At 69.0% G+C, this 21,046-nt stretch overlaps 3 protein-coding genes across 4 annotated transcripts; all 3 read right to left on the reverse strand.

Moving 5' to 3' along the window:
• Positions 1–143: 143 nt before the first annotated feature.
• On the reverse strand, positions 144–9,462 carry GCGR (glucagon receptor). Its single transcript, XM_065852405.2, has 14 exons — positions 9,304–9,462; positions 3,345–3,504; positions 3,065–3,161; positions 2,842–2,949; positions 2,569–2,690; positions 2,322–2,428; positions 2,078–2,231; positions 1,813–1,972; positions 1,672–1,732; positions 1,363–1,432; positions 1,141–1,229; positions 932–1,070; positions 805–846; positions 144–726 (listed from the first exon to the last, which is right to left on the reverse strand). The coding sequence occupies exons 2-14, from the start codon at positions 3,393–3,395 to the stop codon at positions 451–453; spliced, it is 1,476 nt and encodes a 491-aa protein (XP_065708477.1). The 5' UTR covers positions 3,396–3,504; positions 9,304–9,462; the 3' UTR covers positions 144–450.
• Positions 9,463–11,318: 1,856 nt separating this feature from the next.
• SLC25A10 (solute carrier family 25 member 10) lies at positions 11,319–17,790 on the reverse strand. Of its 2 annotated transcripts, none has more exons than XM_065852686.2 (11): positions 17,653–17,790; positions 15,236–15,355; positions 14,953–15,067; positions 14,829–14,877; positions 14,336–14,377; positions 14,078–14,121; positions 13,629–13,699; positions 13,452–13,544; positions 13,195–13,272; positions 13,052–13,108; positions 11,319–12,297 (listed from the first exon to the last, which is right to left on the reverse strand). In XM_065852686.2, the coding sequence occupies exons 1-11, from the start codon at positions 17,740–17,742 to the stop codon at positions 12,196–12,198; spliced, it is 861 nt and encodes a 286-aa protein (XP_065708758.1). In that variant the 5' UTR covers positions 17,743–17,790; the 3' UTR covers positions 11,319–12,195. The 2 variants fall into 2 exon arrangements, with proteins under 2 accessions (XP_065708758.1, XP_071672668.1); XM_071816567.1 differs by lacking the exon at positions 17,653–17,790 and adding an exon at positions 15,508–15,590.
• Positions 17,791–18,039: 249 nt separating this feature from the next.
• On the reverse strand, positions 18,040–20,976 carry MRPL12 (mitochondrial ribosomal protein L12). Its single transcript, XM_065852292.2, has 4 exons — positions 20,731–20,976; positions 20,467–20,541; positions 20,259–20,390; positions 18,040–18,397 (listed from the first exon to the last, which is right to left on the reverse strand). Exons 1-4 carry the CDS (start codon positions 20,959–20,961, stop codon positions 18,281–18,283), a joined length of 555 nt encoding a protein of 184 aa, XP_065708364.1. The 5' UTR covers positions 20,962–20,976; the 3' UTR covers positions 18,040–18,280.
• Between the last annotated feature and the right edge of the window lie 70 nt (positions 20,977–21,046).

Consider the following 21,046-nt stretch of genomic DNA (forward strand, 5'->3'; position numbering starts at 1 on the left):
GGGCGGGATTCTGGTGCCGCCCGTCTGTGCTGCGTGGCCCAGCTCGCCATCCGTGGCTGCCGCCATCACCAGGGGTGCTTGGGCACGGTCTGGGCAGCCGGGTCCCAGAGCCGGACCCCGTTCAGACAGAGCACACGCGGCACTGGCCCTGCAGCCCGGCCCGGGCTCACACCTATTTACAGTTACACATAAGTTACAGCACTGCACAAAGGGTCCCGAAGGTGCACGAGGGCAGCACCACAGCACGACCCCCCCCCACCCCACACAGATCCCTCCCCACAGAGGTCCAGGTCCTGCTCGCCGTGCCCCCCGGCAGCTGGCCCAGCCGCGGCCGTGGTCCGGCACAGGGCAGCGTCCGCCAGCAGCGCCCGGAGGAGGACGGAGCTGGGGCCGGCGCGGTTTCCCTGCCGGCTCAGCCTGCGGCGGCGGGGCCGGCGCAGCCCACGTGGCTCACAAGTGGCTCTCGGCCGTGGTCTCAGGGAACTCGTAGCAGTGGTGCCGCTCGCCCAGGGCCAGGTGCTCGGCGGGGCCGCGACCGCTCCACTCGGGGTGGCGAGTGCCGCGGCCCAGCCCGTTGGTGCAGCTGCTCACCAGCTGGTGCTTCTCGCAGGTGGCAGCGGCGCCGTTGCGGGCGCTGGGCGCGTGGCTGTACGTGTGTCTGTACTCCTCCGCCAGGTCCTTCCCCAGCTTCCAGCGCTGCCAGCGCTTCAGCAGCTCCGCCTGCACCTGCGGCAGCGGCTCTCAGCGCGGAACAGCCCTGCGGCCCCGCAGCCCGGCCGCCCCCTCCCACGCCGGCCCGCTCACCTCCTTGTTGACGAAGCAGTAGAGAATGGCCACCAGCATCCCCTGCGCAGAGGGAGCAGAGGTGTGAGGGGCCCGGGCCGGAGCTCTGGGCCCCGCGGGAGGCGGCGCCGCACCAGGCTGGGCTCACCTGGAACGAGCTCAGGAAGAGGTCGAAGAAGAGCTTGACGTAGCGCAGGGTGCCCTGAGCGTGCTCGTCTGTGATGAAGGCGAAGACCACCTCGTGGATGCCCAGCAGCGGGATCAGCGTCAGCGTGGACTTGGCCAGCCTGGCGGAGAGGGGCCCGTCACGCGGGTCCTGGGCGTGGGTGCACCCCCCGCCTCCGCACCCGCACCCACCGGAACTTGTAGTCGGTGTAACGCATCTGGTGCGCACGGAGCTTGGAGACGAGGATCTGGATGATGCGGATGAAGATGAAGAAGTTGATCTACAACGGAGGAGTGAGCCCTGAGGAGCAGGGCAGGGCAGCTCTGTCCCCTGCCCAGGGCAGCCCCTTCGCCACAGTGTCAGAGGCCTCCGAGGCAGGGCTGCGCTGGGCAGATCTGCAGCCCCGGGCTCACCAGGATGGCCAGGAACACGGGGAAGCGAAGGATCCACCAGAAGCCCATGTTGTTGTTGGTGGACCAGCACCTGTGGGGCGGCAGGACAGAGACTGCTGGGCAGTCCCTCGACCGGGCGGTGCTGCAGCCAGCACGGTGCTGGCAGCCCCAGCCGGGCAAGCGCCGTGCCCTGGCACCCTGCGCCTTGCACGGGCGATGGCGTGGAGCCTCCCGGGGCCACCACACAGTGCCCCCACCCCTCAGTGTGTCCCACGTGCACCGCCCATGCCCTGGGCACCTGCAGGTGCTGCTGCAGGACCTGGTACTCACTGGATGTTTTCATAGAGGAACTTCACGACGACCCAGGGAATGAGGAACAGCATGGGCGCCCCTGCAGGGAGCGTGCAGGGACAGGTGAGGCACGGAGGGGGACAGGGGACAGGGACGGGGAGCCAGCCCCGCTGCGCTCACCCCAGCCAATGCACAGGTAGAGGGTGAAGTAGCTCCTCTCGGAGAAGACGGCCACCACCAGCAGGTTGTGCAGGTAGATCCCCTCCACCAGCAGCCAGCAGTAGTTGGCCACGATGCCGTACTGCATGAAGACTGTAGCCGCCCGGCAGCCCGCGGCCGCCTGCAGGCAGGGTCAGGGTCAGGGTCAGGGTCAGGGTCAGGGTCAGGGTCAGGGTCAGGGTCAGGGTCAGGGTCAGGGCTGCCCGTGCCCGTGCCCCGCGCTCACCTCATCGCTCAGCCAGATGTGCACGTTGTAGCCGTCGATTTTGTCACTGTAGTGAGTCTTGAGCAGAGCGTCAATGACCAGCACGGAGACGCCCTTCAGGATGAAGGAGGCGAAGAGGTTCATGTGGATGTAGTTCCTCATGCAGTGCAGCTTGCTGTGAGCAGAGCCGCGTCAGCGCCCGGCCCGGCACGGCTCCGCCGGCCCCATCTCCTGCCCCCACCGGGCGCCGTGCCCCCAGCCCCACCTGAAACCCAGCAGCAGGGCCAGGGCGAGGATCAGCGCGCACAGGGACACGGAGTAGCCCACGGTGTACATCACCTTGAAGCTGCCATAGGTCTTGGCAAATTTCTCCTGGAGAAGGGGGGAGCAAGTGAAGGCAGGGGCAGGGAGAGGAGCAGGCAGGGCAGGCAGGGCAGGCAGGGAGAGGGGCAGGCAGGGCAGGCAGGGAGAGGGGCAGGCAGCCCTGCACCAGCCGCCCCAGCTCTGCCCACCTGTGCCTCCAGATCCTCGGCGTCGAGCTTGCACTGCGTAGCGTCGCGCAGGGACTGTCCCCGGGGGCCCGTCACCCACTGCCCGTCTGGCCCGCAGGTCTTGAAGACGTGTCTGTGCTTCACTGCGAGGGGAGGGGGCGATGGGGGAGCTGGGACCTGGAGCCAGCGCAGGCACCGGCTCAGGAGTGAGTGCACAGAGCAGCACTCGCACACACGTGTGCACACACAGCACACGAATGTGCACGCGCACACGCAGCCCCCGCTGGCCGTTACCTTTCTGGTACCAGGGCAGGAACCAGGGGCAGGGGACACTGGCCGTGCTGTTGGGCGCTGTGTCGGGCCAGCACGAGAACTTGTCGAAGGTGCGGTTACAGACCAGCTCTGCAGAGGGACAGCACGTGGCAGCGCCCGCGGCCTCGCCAGTGCCGGCGGCCAGCACCAGCCCTCCACCGGCCCCTTTCCCCGCAGCCCCGTCCCGCGGGACCCCGGCGCTCACCGGTGGGCGCGGGCAGGCGGCTCATGTTGCGGTGGCACTCCTCGCTGTACGCCTTCCAGCTCTCGAAGAGGAAATCCGTGATCTGTGCGGAGGGGCCCTGGGAGAACCCGGAGTGTCACCGCGCCCTGTCCGCGGAGCTGCCATGCCAGGCAGGGCAATGGCCCTGGCTCGGGAACGGCCGTGGGCAAGCGGAGGCTGATGTGCCACGCAGTGCTGCGCCATGGCCGGGGATGGCCATGGGTGTGGGTGCGGAGCAGAGCCCCATCCTGCCCGTCCTTACCTGGCAGCAAAGCAGCAGCAGCAGGAGGCTGAGGAGGCGCGGCCGGGCCATCCCTCTGCTGTACCACGGGCCGCATGGGGAGCAGCGCGGCGTCGGGCTTCCTACTGCCCCTCGGCAGCTCCTCTGCCCTGACAGCGAAGGTCCTGGCACACAGGTGACTCTGTAGGAGGTGGCAGGTGACAGGGATGCAGGCGGTGGGACCCATCCCAGGGCAGAGCCGGGGCGGGCGGGCAGGGCAGGGATCCCCCGGTGCAGAACCAGCCGGGTCACAGTGCTGCGCTGCTGTCCCCATCCTCGCCTGCCTCCAGCATCCCCCCGGCTGCTGGTGCATCTTCCCACCAGGCTGGGTACCCGCAGTTTCCACCCCAGGACAGCACCAGAACCACAGCCACACCGCCCCTGCCCCAGAGCCAGAACCAGACCCCCCCATCCTGGCTCCCGCGGCTCCCCCAGCCCCGGTGGCTGGAGCGCAGCCGCGTGCGAGACGTTCCCCCTGCACAGTGCGGACCCTCGTGCTGCGATGCTGCCCCTGGCTCCCCCAGACCTGAGGGCAGCACCTGGGACCCCTCCCCATGCTGGAGCATCTTCCTGGCTCAGGAGCTGCCACCCGGGCTGCCTCCCCTCCCCAGCGCCCCGCTGCTCGTGGTGGAGCCGCATCCAGCAGTGGGGGAGGCCAGGCCTGGGACGGCCCTGCAGGGTGGCCTTGGGGTGCCCTGTCCCCGTTGCTGTCCCTACAGGTGTCCCCAGCCATGGCACCCACCCAGGATGGCTGCCAGCCCCAGGGTGGTTAACTATTAACCTGCAGGGATCCCCGGCTCACGGGGCTGCCATCGCCCTGGGACCGGCTCAGCCAGGCCACGCTGCCGTGGCTCCATCGTCCCAGCCCCGGGACCCACACAGCGCCGGGATCTCCCAGGCAAAGCCCAGCTCACGAGGCTCCGTAATTCCCTCCATCCCCCTAAGCCGGTTACGGAGCTCCTGAGTGGGATTTTGGCTCTGCCGACAAGGGCCCATTCGGCCGGCAGCCCCACGGCACAGCATGGCTGTGTGGGGCAAGAGCGGCCGAGCGGGGCAGGGTATGGGAACAGGACAGGCAGCAGTGGCAGTGCCACGGCAGACACTGCGGCATCGCCCCCCATGTCCCCGGGCACCGCCGGAGCGCCGCGCTCCCCACCAGCCGCGGCTCCCAGGGCTCGCCGCGCTGCCCACGCCTATTTTTATCCCTGGGAAAGTCGTGTTTCCTCCATGCAGACCCACTCGCCATGTGCAGACAGCTGCCCGAGCAGCTCATTAATCAGCGCGTGCGGCTCCAGATGCGGCTCAAGGAGCTGGATCTGCCATCATGCCTTATTTAGACCGTCCCAGGACAGAGGGAACTGTTTCCTGGGACAGACAGCGCTGGGTGGGCTCTGGGAATGGGGACCTTTGGTGGCACCCACCAGCCACCTGCCAACACCAGCATGCCTGTTCTCATCTCCCACCAGCCCCACGCCAGTGTCCCTGTCCCACCGCCAGCCCCACGTCAGTGTCCCTGTCCCGCCGCCAGCCCCACGCCAGCATCCCCATCTCACCGCCAGCCCCACGCCAGCATCCCTGTCCCACCGCCAGCCCCACGCCAGTGTCCCCAGCTGCCCCGTCCTGCTGCTGGCGCTGGCCCGGCCCCGTGGGAACCTCCTGGTGCCCGGAGCATCCCCGTCCCGGGAGGAACCGCTCCCTGAGCACCGCGAGCTGGCCGCCCGCCCCACTGTGCGGCAGGAGGCAGCTGTGGGGCAGAGGTGTCTCTATTTTTGGCTGCCTGTGATGGGATTTAGCAGCGGGGAGGCCTCTGCCCCAGACTCCCCCCGGGCTGGCAGCCGCCCCTGGCCCCAGGGCCCGGCCGTGGCCAAGCTGGGCAGACTGCACTGGGTGAGGGGTCCTGGCCGCGGGGCCGGTCACGCTCCCCGCCTCGGCACGGGGCTCCCCGCCCTGCCAGGCCCTTTGTCCCAGCTGCCCGTGGTGCCGTGTGGCTGCGGCGCTGGGCCGGCCCCGGCTCCTGCGGTACCAGAGACCCCAGGCAGCTCGGCCACCCCACCGTGCGCCCTGGAGACCCGGGCTGGTGCCAGCAGACACGGGCACACGGGAGCAGCCGCGGAGCAGCTGTCCATGGGGCGGCACAGACGGGCAGCGGCGGGGAAGGAGCAGCAGCCCCGTGTGGCCGGGACAGCGGGTCTGGGCGGCTCAGACCACCAGTGGCACTGAGCAGCTCCCCAGAGCTGGCACCACCCGGCACCGGTGCCCGCAGAGCTCGGAGGAGCGGATGCTGCTGGCTGGATGTGCCACGGCCGTGGGTGCCAGGAGCCCCTCTGCCATGATCACCACCGGGTCTACCGGGGCCGGGCTCTGCATCACCACGTCCCTTCACCCTGTCATGCCTGACTGGCTCAGGTGCCACATCCCCCTGCCCTGGGGCCAGGCTCTGGGGGACCCTCTGCTGCACCAAGCCATGGGCACCGCGTTGGGGGTGCCTGGTGTGTGAGCGGGTGCGTCTGCCGGGGCCGTGGCGTGCCGCAGTGGGCACACAGGGGACTTCTGCCCTGTGCTGGCATTGGGCAATGTGGCATGTCCCTGTGTCACGGCTCTGCGGCTCCTGACCCCTGCGGAGGCCGGGCTGCAAACACCCTCGCTGCTCTGCTGGTGGGGAACCCCCTGCTCCCGCGAGGGCACAGGAGGGAGGAGGAACCAGCCCCGGGGCCGCTGTGCCACGCGGGGATGGGTCACCGCTGGCAGCCCCGGTGCCGGAGGACGGGGATGTCAGACCCAGGTACCAACATCTGCCCTCGGGGGGGAGCGGGGCGGCACGGATGCCGTGCTGGCTGAACCAGCAGGTCAGCCCCCATGGGGGACCAGGGGGGATCTGCCCCCACCGCGGGTGTGCAGACCCTGGCCCCACAGTCGCTCAGAGCCCCTCAGTCGGCAACCGCCCGGGGCAGAGGCGCTTCCCTGGGGACCGTGCGGCCCCGCCGGCACCCGGCTCTGGCTGCCGTCACACGTGTGAGGGAACAAACTCCACATCTGGGATCGCTGGAGCCGATTGCTACATGGATCAGCAGTTCGGTGAAGCCTCCACAGGGACACTCATGGGCATCTGCAACGTGACCCAGGAGCACCCGGCACACCCACAGCCCCGAACAAGCGCCGACAGGCTGGTGCAGCCCACGGCAGCCCCGCCAGCGCAGCCCCGTGCCCAGCACAGCACCCCTTGCCCGGGAGGTGGCGATGGGGGCTGCGTCCCCTCCAGACACAGGGATTAGCCCCCCGTGCGCTAATGCGGTGCTTTCCACGGCTGGCTTGGCTTTCAGCGCTGCACTACAAGCCAGCACGGCAGGGGCTTCAGCACTTGGCAAGGGAGGGGACGGTGCAGGGCCAGAGCTGATGCAATGCCAGCGCGAGCCTGGCCCCGCGGATCCTGCTCCACTTTCCACCCAAGGACCACGGTAAGCAGGACAAGCTGGGGGGGACGGGCACGGTGGGGAGTTCTGCCCCACACCCTTCGCTGTCCCCGCCTGTGTCCCTGTCCAGAGCCTGGGGGCACCTCCGGCTCCCCATCTGTGACCCACAGCGGCTCCAGTCCTCTCCTGTGAAGCAAGTACCAGGAATCTGGGCAGCGAAGGAGCAGCCGAACTGCCTGGAGCAGCTCATTTGCACAGAGATACATGGCTGTGGAAACACTGAGCAGCGGCGCACGGAAAGAGCCAACGTCACCAGGCACCCATGGTGTCGGATTCTGTGTCACTTTGGACCAACAAAACCTAAAGCAACCCTGACAATGTTTTCGTCAACAGGAACACAGGACACAAACAAACGGCAATCGCCCCTGTGCTGCCAGGACGAACACTCCGCGTCACCCCACGGCTGCCCCGCCACCGAAGGGACCGTCAGGACCATCTCACACAGCTGCCCAGTGCCACAGAGGGACGGGGCCTCGAGCGCTGGGCAGCCAGGTGGTGCTCGAATCGCCGCGTGAGGGGATGCTGAGCCACGCAGCACCGCGGTCCTGGCCCGGGGAAACAGGTTTTCCTCGTTCATCACATTGCATGGAAACCCATAAAACAGAGGATGACACGAGAGACACAGCGGGACACGTGTGGTCAGCGTGTCACAGGGGAGGCACAGACTGGGAAAAGGTCAGTGCAGCCAGGACTGCGCTCACACCTGCACCAGGAGCTCAGCACCCGCCTGCACTGGGAGCTCAGCACCCACCTGCACTGGGAGCTCAGCACCCGCCTGCCCAGAGCAGCTCCTGTCACGAACAAACGCTGCGGCCATTGCGGCACTGGGAACACCGTCCCAGCACCTCACCAAGGAGTGAGCTCAGCCCCTGCTCTGCCGAGGGGCAGATGTGCAGGTGCCATCGCACACAGCAGCCTGTCCTGGCAGGGTCCCTCACTGTCCCAGGCACCTGCAGCCCGTGGGCACACGTCACCAGCTGCAGCAGGCAGGCGGTGCTGCGGGGCTGCACCCATGTCCAGCGGCCGCTGGCGCCCACTGCTCGCAGCCAGGTTCCCCAGAGCCCCTGGGCTGGGGCAGGCGGAGGACAGAGGCTCTGGTCATGGAGGACACTGGGCAGGGTGCAACGGAGGGGCAGAAGGGGACAGAGCAGAGCGGCCGCCCCATCTCCCCTGCATCCCGCTTGCCCAGCCCCTGCCTCTGCCCGGCGCGAGGCGGCACGGCGCAGCGCTGCGCTCAGCAGCTGGGCTCAGCCCTGCGCTGCCCATCAGGGCTTGCGGTCACATTTTTTCATTAACTATTTTTAATCCACATTTTGCCTCTTCTCCATTCAGCCTTTTCTCTGTTCCCCTCTCCAGGCAACAACAACACATAATCTGCACCGCAGCGTGCAGAAAGGCGCAGGGATTGGTGGGAAGGGCAGGAGCTGGCAGCTGGGGCAGCACTAACACGCTGAGGAGGGGTCCTGCGGGCCCCAAATTATCCTGCTGATGCACAGATAAAGCCAAGGAAATCACAGGGGCAACCACTGACTTTGGTGTGGGTCAGGACACCCACAGCACACACTGCCAAGCACTGCGTGGGGCAAGGAGGCTGCGTTTCGGGTTGCACAGTGGGGCATGGGCAGACCAATGCTCAGAAGTGCCGGGCGGGCAGCAGCAGATGCCCCCTTGTCTGCCCATCCGGCCGCCGCGGCCCGAGGGGAGCTGGACTGATTCCTCTCCCTGGTCAGCCCCACAGAGCTGCCAGGTCGGGAAGCGCAGTGCCAGGCAGAGGGGGGCTCGGCCGCTGCTTTGGAGATGCGCTTACAGCCACAAGGACGGCAAGGTCACATACCCAACATGTCCTGGTTAAACAAAGCCATTTACCAACACCGTGTTGACACAGCAGAGCTTGGGACAGAGTCACAAAGGGCACTTGCAATGGGCCCCTGCAACACCCAGGGAGCTTGGGGAGCACTGGGAAGGGTGGAAAAGCGTCCCCCTGCTTCTGCCCCTCGGCAAGAAAGCCACAGGCACCGCTGCGCCCACAGCCGGGAGACCCGGCGGGCACCACCCCGGCGAGGGCTTGGTCGGGGAGATGCTCCCAGCGCCTCAGCGCCCGGCTGGTGTTGCTCACCGGGGCTCCCGGCAGCCAGGGCAGCACCCAGAGGTGCCGAGATGCCCAAAGGGCTGAGCCCCTTCCCAGGAACGGCGGAGGCAGCGGCTCAGGCAGTGGCGGGCACAGCCCAGCTGAGCTCTCCCCAGCCCAGGACACCCCTGGCAGGGGAGATCAGCCGCGCCGGGGCCGGTGCCCAGCACCGGGACGACTCCGGGAGCTGCTGCTCCGGCCCCCGGGGCTCCAGCCGCGGCCCCGGGGATGCGCCGCCGGACCCGAGTCCCCATCCAGGCGCTGGGCGCGCGGCATCGCGCCGGGGGGAGCCCCGAGCCCGCGGGGATGGCCGCTCCGCTCCCTCCTCCCTCCCTCTCCGTACCTGTCGGCTCTGGGCTCGCGCCGGCTCCCGGGCGCATCTCGGTGTTGGCGGGACCGGCACCGGCACCGCCGCGTTCGGCCGCTCCGGCGAAAACTTTTGCCGGAGCTGCGGCGGCGGCGGCTGTGGTGGCTCGGGGGGAGGGACCGGGACAGGGGGAGGGACCGCGGGCGAGGAGCCGCATCCCGCCGCCCCGCTCCTCCCGCCGGCACGGGGGGACGCAGCCCGGTGTCCCCGCCCCGCCCCGCCGGCCCCGGGCGCTCGGCGTTGTGCGCGGCGCGGACCGAGCGGCCCCGCTTCGACCCGGGAGCTGCGGGGGCGCGGGCGCTTGTCCCCGCCGCCGGCTCCTCCGCTCCCGGCACCGGCTCGGCTCCCCGGCGGGGACGGGGCGGGCGGAGCGGCGGGGACAGCTGGACCGCACCGGCCCCGAGGCAGAGGGACCGGTACCGGCGGCTGCGGGGGGTCCCCGGGGCTGCTCGCCCGGCCCCAGCGAGGCGGCAGAATCCCGCGGGTCTCCTGCGGCCCCGGGACTTTCCCAACACTCCCGTCCCCCCGAGGCCCAGGACAAACCTTGGCCGAGCAGCTGGGAGTTGCCTCGACCCCCGCGTTCCGGCCACGGCCGGCGGCGACGGGTCCGTGTTTGCGGCGCTGCCCCGCTGCGGCACCGGGTAAACACATCCCGGCCCCGAGCCCCCGAGCCCGGAGCTGCAGCGTGGCCCGGGCAGGGCCACCGGGAGCTGCGCTGCCCCGGCCCTTGGGCTCCAACAGATTTACCTCGGGCCGACAGCCGTGGCGGCCATGGAGGCTGCGACAGCTCGGGGACACCGAGCGCCCTCCCGCCTGGCACCCGGCCAGCCCTGCCCCCGGAGCTGGCTGCAGCACGGGGCTCCGGGAGCCCCCGGCCGGGGTCCCGCTCACTCGGAGCCCCTGCGGGTGTGGAGAGAGCAGCCCAGACGCCTGGGCACACGCTGGGGCTTGCAGGTGCCTCTGAAGCATTGGGGAGGTTCAGACTCACAGCTGCACCCCCTGGACACAGCCCCTGCCCCCCCCAGTCGGGGCTGTGGAGGGGGCACCAGCAACCCCAGCCCTGCCCAGGCTGTGGGGTGACTGCTGGGGCGGCAGAGGCCTGGGCAGGGCGAGACCCACGGGGTGAGCGCATACGCGGCTGGCTGTGCGCCGCTGACAGGGCCGAGGCACCTGGGTCCGCGATGCTCAGAGATAACAGGTGCTCCCGCACCGCGGAGCCGCTGGCGCGCAGTGCTCCAGGCTGCGTCTGGCACACGCTGTCCTGCCGGGGCGGCCGCGGCACCGCTCAGCTGCCGTGAGGGGGGTGGGAAGAGGGTGTGCGAGCGGTGGGAGTGCGGGGCTGGGACAGCCAGCAGGACCATGGCTGGGCTGGAATGGCTCTGCCGCTGGCCAGGACAGGGTCCTGCGGCTCTGCACTAGCCTTTGGTGTGGGCACCGAGCAGCACCCGTCACGCTGGAAGTGGTGCTGTGGCAACCGGGGCCACAAGGCACCACAGCCCGGGCAGCCCCCAACCCCTCACGAGGAAAGAGGGCTCAGCTCGCCTCATGCTCACCTGCCCACAGCTCTCACACAGATCCAGGCACAGGAACAAAGCAGCAGTGCCAGCCAGCATCATTAGGCTTCGTTAAGGTGACGAGCTTTCACTTCTCTGCTCTTCCAGGCTGGCTCCGTTCCGCCCGCTGGAGCCCAATTAGCGTCACATCCAGCAGGCAGCTCCCGCGCCGCGGCAGAGCCAGCAGGCGCCCGGCACAGCCCGGCCCGCTCCGCTGAGCCCGGGCACAGCTCAGCGCAGGGCTGGTCCGGGGGAGACGGGCAACCCAGGCACACGCAGCCCCCGGGCCGGCTGGGGGCACCGAAAGGCGTGCAGGCCCCCTGCTTGGGGCAATGCCGAGGGGCACGAGCCTTGTTCTCCTGGGGAGCTCAGCTCCAAGCCTGAGCCCCCAGTGGGAGGGGCACAGCATCCCCCACACGAGCAGGACACCAGGCCCTGTGCTTGTTCCACTGTTTATTGTATATTAAGGTCACAGATATTCCAGTTCTTTGATCCCTCGGGGCCGCCACACGCAGGGGTGCACATGGAGAGGGGCTGGTGCCCGCAGCCCCTAGGGGCAGGGCGAGGGGGCTGGGGGGCAGATGGGGCTGGGGGGGCCCAGGGCAGTGCTGGACGGATGCTCCCCCGGGGCTGGGGAGGGCAGCGCCCTGCAGGTGAGGGAGCAGGGCTGGGGGGCTGGTGGGGGCCCTGCCTGGCTGCTGCCATCACCCCCGGGGGTCCCTGCTCTGTCATTGGTATGAGGCAGAATCCCTGAAGAGCCCAGCAGCCAGCGGGCATGGGGGAGGTTTGGCAAGTGGAAGCAGGGGGTGTCTGGGGGGCCGGGAAGCAGAGCAGGGACCCAGCGCAGGAGCGTGGGGCCAGGGGCACTAAGGGCTCCAGGGCTGAGCCGGCGTCTCCCCTGCGGCCCCGGCACAGCCCCCGGCACAGCATGGACGTCACCCCCGGTCCTGCGGGGCCAGATGGGTCCCCCTGCCCCGGGACAGGGCAGTCCTGCTCCCGGCGGCCCACACGGGGCAGGGCAGGACTTGTGGCCAGAAGGGCAGTGGAAAACAGCAGAAAAACCCCAAACGAACAGTGCAGGGGGAACAAGAGGTCCAAGAATATCCCAGACCAGAGGTCACAGAGATGCTGAGAACGGGGGTGAGAGAGGAAAGGAGAGTCTGGGACTGGTTGGTCACAGGCACTGGCAAGGCACAGGAGTGGGGACAAGGGGAATGGTGCTGGCCCCAGACAGCAGAGGGGTTCTGGGGCCTCAGCAGTGACCCGCACGCTCACCCCCCTGGGGCAAGGTGGGGTGGGGTACCGTCCCTCCTACTCAGGTGACCACTTTCATCCCAAAATGTTTGCGCAGCTGTTCCAGGAAGATAAAGGTGAGGACAGTGTGAGGAACGAGCCGGATGGCAGCAGGAACGAAGCCCTGGAAGAGGCAGCGAGAAAAGGGAGTCAGTGTGTGCCTGGTCCTGGGCTTCCCCGCCAGGGCCCAGGGTGCCGGGAGCCCAACCCCCGGGGGCTGGCAAGCGCGGGGGCTCCGGCGGGGCATGCAGCACGAGCTGCGGGAGCCGGGGCCTCGGTGCAGGCAGAGGCTGCGGAGCGGTGCAGGAGGCACCGCAGCCAGCGCAGCGCACACAGATCTCGGCATCATGCATCAACCCCTCTGCCCGCAAACACAGCAGCGCTGCCGTCACCACCACGTAGGCAGAATCTCCAGAGAAGCCCGGGTCAGATCCCGCAGCCCCTGGCTCGGAAGGGGGCTGGGCTGCCTGGAGAGGACGAGCGGACAGGCTGTAACAGGGAAAGTGCCTGACGGGCAGAATCTGGAAGAGACCTCAGGTGTGAAACCTCTTTTCCGGGCCATCCCGGGAGTGAGACTGAGCGCGGGGCGGTTGCACCAAGCCTGGGCACGTAGGGCCCCAGAGCTGACAGGTGCCTGCGCCCCAGCAGCTCCGACCGAGTGCCGGGGCCGCGCCGCCCAGGCCCGCGCCCCACGTGGGAGCCCGGCCGGCAGCACCGCGGGGACGGGCAGACCGAGGACTGGGGTGGCAGCAGCTGCACCACAGGCAGCGCAGCCCAGGGGCCTCCTGCCTGGGACCGTCCTGGACATCAACTCTGCTCCCAGCCCAGGTCCCCCCGCTTCCCCCACCAGCCCATCCCAGATGTCCCCAGCTGGGTACCTTGTAGAAGGCGAGGGGCCCGAGCTTGGCAGTCTCCATGGCACAGTGGGTGACACCCTAGAGCGACAGGGAGAGGTGAGGAGGCCCGGGAGGCAGGGGTCGATGCGCAGAGGGGCGGGAGGCGGGCAGGAGGGACCGCTCACTTGGTACTCGCCCTGGGAGTTCATGAGCCGCGTCTTGAGCACGTCCAGGGGCTGGCACAGGAATGTGGCGCATCCGCCCTGGGGAGAGGCAGCGGGGTCAGCGGCGGCGGCTGGAGGAGCCCTGGGCGCCGGGACTGCCGTGGTCGCCAGAGGGACCCAGAGCCCCGCAGCAGCCTGTGTGCCCGCCCTGCTTCATCCCAGGCCTGAGAAGCAGCTGTGGCAGCCCGGCCCTGCCTCCCGCACCCAGCCCGGCTCACAGCGATGACGCTGGCCAGGAAGTGAGTGAGGATGTTGTCTGACAGGATCCCAGTCGCCAGAACCAGCTGCTTGGTCTGGTCATAACAGGAGACCTGTGGACACACGGCATATTAGTGACACGTCCTCTCCTCGCCGGGGACTGCCCCGTCACCTGCTGCCCTGCACCATTGTCCTACCTGCCCTATGGTGACGAGGGCCCCTCGGCTGGATGCCATCGTGGCTCCTGAGAAGAGTTTCTTCAGGCCCTCTGTGGACAGACAGATTGGGACCTGCACAGTGCTGGACACCACTCACCCTCCTGTGGCCCACGAGCCTCCGCTCAGTGTCCCAGCCCCTCACACAACAGCGCTTGAGACGCAACAGCAAGCGGGCTGCGGCAAAGGGGAATCCTGGAGAACAGCACCACGTCCTCCCCGCTGCTCGTCCCTTCCCACCTGCTCCACCCTCTCGGGCAGGTCTCCCTTTCCCCGGACGCCAGGCAGGCTGCCGGCGCCGCCAGAGGGTTCAGAGGCGCCGGGCGCTGCCCGACCCGCGGCTCCGCGGCCCACGGCCGCCCGGTGTCTGCTCCCGGTGCCAGCGAGGACAGCCCAGGCGCGCTCGCCCTGCCCGGCTGGCACGGCCTCACCTTCCCGGAGGACGCGGTACATGCCGTCCAGGGCGTGGGAATAGCTGCAAGGAGCGAGAGGGGGCGGCGTCAGGGCCGGAGCTCCCCCAGCGCCCCCGCCGCCCCCCCGGGCAGCCGCAGCTCCCGGGGCCGCAGCCCCGGCCCCGGTGCTCCCGGTACGGCCCCGGTGCGGCCCCGCTGCCGGTGCAGTGCTGCCCCCCCGCGGCCACACGGACCCCGCGCGTCCCGACCCCTCCTCTCTGCCCCGCCCGCACTCACTTGCGCCGCTGGGCCGGCGGCTGCTTCACGTCGTTCTGCATCCTACAAGGCAGAGAGCGGGGTGAGCGGGGCGAGCGGGGCGAGCGGGGGAGCGGGGGGAGCGGGGGGAGCGGGGGGAGCGGGGCGAGCGGGGCGAGCGGGGCGAGGGGGCCGCTGTCCCCGGCGCCGGGGGCCCGGGCCGAGCCCGGCCCTGCTCAGGGCGGCAGGCAGGGTCCCAGCAAACGGGTCACGACGTCTGTTCGCAAAGGGACAAGAAAGCTGCCTCCAGCCACACAGCTCCTGGGGGCACGAGAGGGGATGGGGCTGCGGCTGCCACTGAGGGGCAGAACAACCCTGGTCCCTCGGGGTACAGAGCTCCGCGGACGGCGCTGCTACCCACGGGCAGCCCGGTCAGGAGCGGTCAAGACACGGGGACCATCCCACCGCCCCAGCTGCTGCCGCGTGCCAGCCACCAGCCCCCCAGCAGCAGCACCAGGACACAAGCAGGACTGACCTGACGTTCACCATGTCAGCCGGGGTCCCCACCAACCCACCGGTGAAACCTGTGGCCAAAGAAGAGCCGGGGTCAGGGACTCCTGCAGTCTGCGGGAGCCCGGGGCTGTGGGACCCTCACTCACCTCCCACTGCCCCCAGCAGCACTTTCTGGTAGAAGGGGGGAGGCCCCTTGCTGCCCTGGTCCAAGTGGTTCTTTGCGGTCTCGTAGATGCCAAAGCGAGTCAAGGAATACGTCATCTGCAGGAGAGGGACAATGAGCCGCTGCGTCCCGCTGGGTGCTGCCGCCCCGGCCCTGCGGCTCGGGCAGCTTGTCAGCTCCAGCCCAGCTGCACAACGGGGGCCCCGCTGCAGGAGCCCCGTGCTGCCCTCGGGGAGCAGGGGCCGGCAGAGCACGGCAGCACTCACCTGCCGGCACAGCGAGGCGCTGAGCCCGTTGTAGAGAGCCAGGAAGCCATCGGTGCGGATCACATGCATCGCCATCCCCATCATCCGCATCTTCGCCTCCTGCTGCGTCTGCAGGTGGACCTGGGGCAGAGTCCGGCAGCGTCAGCGCACCCGCTCAGCACCGGGCAGCAGCGGGAGAGCGCCGGGCAGCGCTGGCCGTGCCGGGTGCCTGTCGGGTGCCCAGCCAGCACTCACGCAGGAGGTTTCCTGCGATAGCTCCAGGCTCCGCTCACCTCAGCGGCACTGTGAAACCGGCCCAGCCCAGCACAGCGGAGGCTGCGGGAGCAGGATGAGTGCTGAGGCGCCTGCCCGGCCCAGGGGCCTCACAGCGCGCCCCAAGGTGAAGCGGTGGTGCTTGCCCCTCCGAGAAACACTGAGAGGATCTGGCAGCACCGGAGTGAGCGAGCACCAGTGCGGGTTTGCTCAGAGGGGCCGTGACGAGGCTGGTGAATTCGTGACCTCCCGCTGCCCGGTGCCCTTGCTGCGCGAGGCCTCCAGAGTAACTTCCCCTCCTCCCCCGCGGCAGGAACCGCAGCAGCGGGACAGCCCTGCAGCCCCGCTCACCCGCTTGGAACAGCTCCGGGCACACCGGGCGCTGCCCTCCCTGCCCAGCACCTCCCACCATCGCCGGGGGAAGCGGCCGCGGGACCGCGGGCTGGCTGGGACGGAGCAGCCGTGCCGGTCGGTGTCGGAGCGCGTTCGGGGTGCGCCCGCCCGGCCCCATTCTGTGCAAATCACGTGTCAGTCAAAGGCCCCAGCAGATCAAATTAAAGAGAGCAAAGGGCCGCTGGCGGGCGGCCAGGCCCGGCTCCCATTACAGAAGCCCCAGCGCGGCCGGAGCGTGGGACACGCTGCAGGACGCCGGGAGCAGCCTCCGTGTCCCGCACCGGGCAGCTGCAGGGAAGGGAACCTGCGTTTGACCCCGGCAGGCACATTTTGGGGAACCAGAGCTTGTGGCGTGCTGGGCAGCTGAGCAAGCGGCTGCTGGACAGCCTGGCGCAGGCAGGAACACCGGAGCCACGCCTGGCGCCTCTGCTGCCTGTCGGCCCCGCGGAAGCGCAGGCGGGAGGGCAGGGGACAGCCCGGCCAGCGCTGTGGTCACCGCCGCAGGGCAGGCAGCCCGTGGGCGGCCAGCGGCTGCACTGTGCCAGCCCAGGCGTCCCGGCCGCACTGCAAGCCACCTCTGGCCGAGTGGGGCCTCTCGCCGGGGCCAAGGTCCAGAGGTGCTGTGAGGTGCCCTTGGACCCCTGTCCTGCCAGGCCCTGACGCCCCTCGTGCTCCCCCGCACCTGGCACCAGCCCCACTGCGGTCAAAGGTAGCTCCGTGTTCAGGGGTCAAGCACGAGCCCTGGCTGTTCGCGGCTGCAGGGCACACGGGGCTGCGCATCCGTGGGTCACAGCCCAAAAGTCACACCCGCCACGCTGGCTCAGGGACAGAGACAGACCCAGAGACGTGTGCCAGACTAATTCCCCTGCTTAGCGTCTTGCCAGGGCATCCCACACGAGCTCCCACGGGCTGCCAGCCGGGCACGGCAACGGGCCGAGCACCGGGGAGCCGGCACCCCCTGCCAGGGCCAGCTTCTCCCCTGGGCCCGCGCCCGGCACATGGCCCCCTCGCTCCACGCGAGGGGGTGGGAAGGGGCTGCCTGTCCCCAGCCTTGCCCACCGGCCCAGCAGACCCCGGGCTGGCGCTCCCGCTCCCCCCGCCGCCTGCCCGCGGCTTGGCCGGCACACGGGGCTCCGGGCAGCGCTGGCACTCGCCCCGTCCGTGGGCGCTGGCAGCGCCGGGCTGCGCGCGGCGCTCTTTGTGCGGGAGCGGGGATGCCAGGCTGGCCGCGGAGCCTCGGTGACATCTTGGCCCGAGGACACGGAGCCCAGTGGGCCGCTGTCCAAGGCCGCGGCCCCGGAGCCACCGCCGGGCCGTGCACAGGCACTCGGGCAGGGCTGCCCGGGGTGTCCTCCATGACCCCCGCACCCCGCAGCTCCCGGGCCGGCACCCCGCGCTCCCCCCGCCCGTCCCCGGCTCCTCCCCGAGCCCAGGGCCGCATCCCCGCGCTCCCGGTCCTCTCAGCCGCAGCCCGGCCGCTCAGAACCGGCTCCCCGGTCCTCTCCGGCCGTTCCCCGGCACCCGCTGCCGCCTTTCGCAGCCGTTCCCCCGCCCCGCACGGCCGTTACCGGCTGCCCCAGAGCCGTTGGCCGGTCAATCAGAGCCGGCCCCGCAACCGGTCCCCGATCTCTCACGGCTGCCGCACAGGGTCTGCCGGTCCCCGTCACCCAGACCCGGTCCCACAGCCGTCCTCCCAGTCGCTTCCCGGTCCCGGCCGCCGTTCCCCCAGGCGATGCCCGCTCCCCCGCCGGTGCCCGCTCCCCCGGCCTCACCTTCAGCAGGTCCAGCGGGTGGGTGCAGCAGGCGGCGCCGCACGACGCGAGGCCGCCGAAGTACCAGCGCGACACGCGCCGCTCCGCCATGGGCGCCGCTCTGCGCCGGCCACGCCCCGGCCCGGCCACGCCCCCTGCAGGCCCCGCCCCCGCCGGTACCGCGCTGCCCGTCGCCGGCCCGGGGCCGCGGGGGCCGCTCCGCACACCGAGCGACGCGCCTCTCCCGCTAACGGCGAACCGCTAACGGCGGCCAGGCCGGCCCGTGCAGCGGCACGCACGGGCAGCGTGGGCGCTGCGTGGTGCGGCGGGTGCAGGCAGCACAGGCACTGGGGTGCACGTGTGGAGCCCACAGGACGAGCGTGGGGGCTGATTTTGAGACATTAACCATTTTGCAGTTATTTTTTGACATTTATGAAGAGTCCATTGTGATGCCAGAACTAGACAGCAGCCCTGTCAAACCGTACAGCATTCCTGCACCGCATCGCTCCCGGAGAGCATTCCCACCACAAGACGAGGGGACGTCTCGCGCTCGGACGCGTCTGGACCCGGCTCGGCAGCGGCCGGCGCCCGGGCGGGCAGCAGCGGCGACGGCTGCGTCGCGCCAGTCCCTCCCGCTGAGCCGGAGCCGCTACTCCAGAACCACAGTCCCTCCCGCCGCCTCCAGCGCCGCTTTGATCTTCTCTGCCTCCTCCTTGGAGGCGTTCGCCTTGATCTCCTGCGGAAGGGACTCCACCAGCTTCTTGGCCTGCGGGGGGGACAAATGCCAAGACTCGTGAAGCGGCTGGGGTGCCCGGGCTGGCAGATTTGGCAGAGCCTGACCTCTGCACAGCTGACCGGGGAAACTCACGGACTGGCCCAAAACCCAGGACTTTCACTTGAACAACAGCACGTGTTGCTGGAAGACACTCGAGCCTGACTGCAAGTGACGGCACATCCAGGGCAGCCCGGGGAGACCCTTTTCAGTGAGCAATTGTAAGTTCCTCCCATCACACGCTGTGCAGCCTTGGTCCAAGGCGCTGGGGACGTGCTCGGAGCCGCCTCGCGGTGACGTGCTCCGGCGCCGCTGGCCCCGCGGGGCTGACGTTCCTCAGACCGTGGCTCGCTGGCGCTGAACTCCCGCTCCAGAGCGGCCCGGTGCGCGGGAACGGCCGCCCGGCCCTCGCGGCAGGACGGGGAGCAGGGCCCGCGCGGCAGCCGTGGGGCACAGCCGCGTTTCCAGCCCTGAACACACTCCGGCGGTGACAACGGCCTCAAGCCCGGCTCGCGCTGACGCCGTGCCGGTCCCAGCAAGGCCGGACCTGTGGTGCTGTCCTGCTCCTGTCGCACCAGCGCCCAACGACCAAAGGCTTTTCTACAACTGCTTTTCCAAACAATTCACAGCCTTACAGGCCAAGAACATATTCCCTGCAAATCTTACGAAAACCCCTTAACTGGATGGCAAATTTACAATAAGAACCTATCAGCTAAACGACCTCCGGTAGAGGTTGGTTTTGTGTGAGTGTATTTTAACCAAAACGTCAGGTAAGTCACACTCGACCAAGTTTACCGGCAATAACCTGCACCCGCCAACCTGTAACCGCATTGGAACTGTGACCAGCGCGCCTGGCGGGTTCCGCGTGCTGAGCCAAACTGACTGAGCTTTACTTCTCCAGACAGATTTTAATTATTCGCTGATCAGTGCGTTATAGGCTGTGGTATTTCAATGTTTGCTTGGGACTGATAACGGACAAACTGCCAGAGTACCCAGCTCATCGTCCCAGTGGCCAAGGAGACTCACATCTCTACCACCGGAGTTCCTCTGTTATCAAACTGTTCGCTTTGCAACATTGCAATATGAATGGGTCAGAAGATTTCCTGCAAATCATCCTGATATCCCAGGCTACAAATGAGAGCAGATTCTACAATGCTTAACGTTTCTTCCTTGCAATAGGATAAATAGAAAGCGCTTCTATAATCACCAATACATGAAAGCATCATCCAGCGGAGAACTGAAGCACGTTAAATGCTTCTGTAGCAGGAGCTGTAGCGCTGTATCACCCACTCTTTGTCGTGAGCCTACAGCATTGCTCAAGGGCACGAGCTCAGACACTGCATGGGACTGTGAAAGGCCCAAAGGAAAAAGCATCACCTACAAAAAGAGGAGCTCTGGAAAGCACTGGAAGCACGGACTGAAAGACATGTAGAGAAACCTCACATAGAAACTCATCTAAGGTCCATATACCTTGAAAAAGCAAAAAAACTTTAGGGGAAGGCAAGCCAAATGCAGCTGTAACGAGGAGTCCTGGCTGCTGCCCAGTTCTCCAGGACAGCTCACAGCAGCTCTTAGACCTAGAGACAGTGAGACTGGCACAGAGGACCCTCAGGTCTTTGTTCTGAGCCTCCTCCTTCATCCCATCACCTCTGCCAGGGCTCAGGTGCTTGCCGCAGCAGAGCGGGAAGGGAACGACCCCCTCTAAAAAACACCAAATAGACACAGGCGACTCCTGCTCTGCGCCCTGGCCACGCTTTGCGCACGGCGGAGTGCTGGTCTGAGCACAGGGATCCCGGCTCCCTCTGAACCGCTGGCACCGTTCCGCAGCCCCCGCCGGGGCCGCAGCCCCGCTCACCTGCACCAGGTTCACTCCCGGTACGAAGTTCTTCACCTCCTTGATCAGCTTCACCTTGTCCGCGGGCTTCAGCTCCGTCAGCCGGACGGTGAAGTGCGTTTTCTCCTTCTTGAGCGGGAGCTCCTCCTCCTCCTGCAAGCAGCCAGAGCTCGGTGAAGCCCCCAGGGCCCCGGCCCCGCTCCCGACCCCCGCCCGCAGCTCCCGGTACCTGCGGAGCCGCCGGGGAGGGCTGCACGGAGGCGGCCGCCGGCATCACCGCCACGTCCGGGATCTTCAGCGTCTCCTGCGGGAAGAGCAGCGGCCGCGGCGGCCGGTGAGGCGGCGCACGCGGGCCGGGCCGCCCCCGGGGAGCCGGGCCGATCACGGGCAGCCGGGCCGACCCCGGGCAGCCGGGCCGCCCCCGGGGAGCCGGGCCGACCCCGGGGAGCCGGGCCGACCACGGGCAGCCGGGCCGGGCCGCCCCGCCACCCACCTTGAGCAGCGCGTTGAGGTCGGCCACCTCCAGCAGCGTCAGCCCCGCGATGTCCCGCACCAGCTGCCGCACCTTGGGCGAGTACTCCTTGGCGGCCGTGTCCAGCGGCGCCCCGGCCAGCGCCTCGGAGCGCCGCTCCCGGGCCGTGCCGAGCGGCCGGGCGGGCCCGCAGCGCCAGGCGGGCGGCGGGCGGCGGGGCAGGCGCGGCAGCGCGCGGGCGGCGGGCAGCATGGCGGCCGCAGAGGACACGGCGGCGCTCTGCCCCGCGCTCGATGGTTCCGGCGTCCCCCGCGCCGCGCCGGCCGCTCTAGGCCCG

This window comes from Patagioenas fasciata, chromosome 18, assembly GCF_037038585.1.
Source record: "Patagioenas fasciata isolate bPatFas1 chromosome 18, bPatFas1.hap1, whole genome shotgun sequence".
In the NCBI taxonomy this organism is placed as follows: domain Eukaryota; kingdom Metazoa; phylum Chordata; class Aves; order Columbiformes; family Columbidae; genus Patagioenas; species Patagioenas fasciata.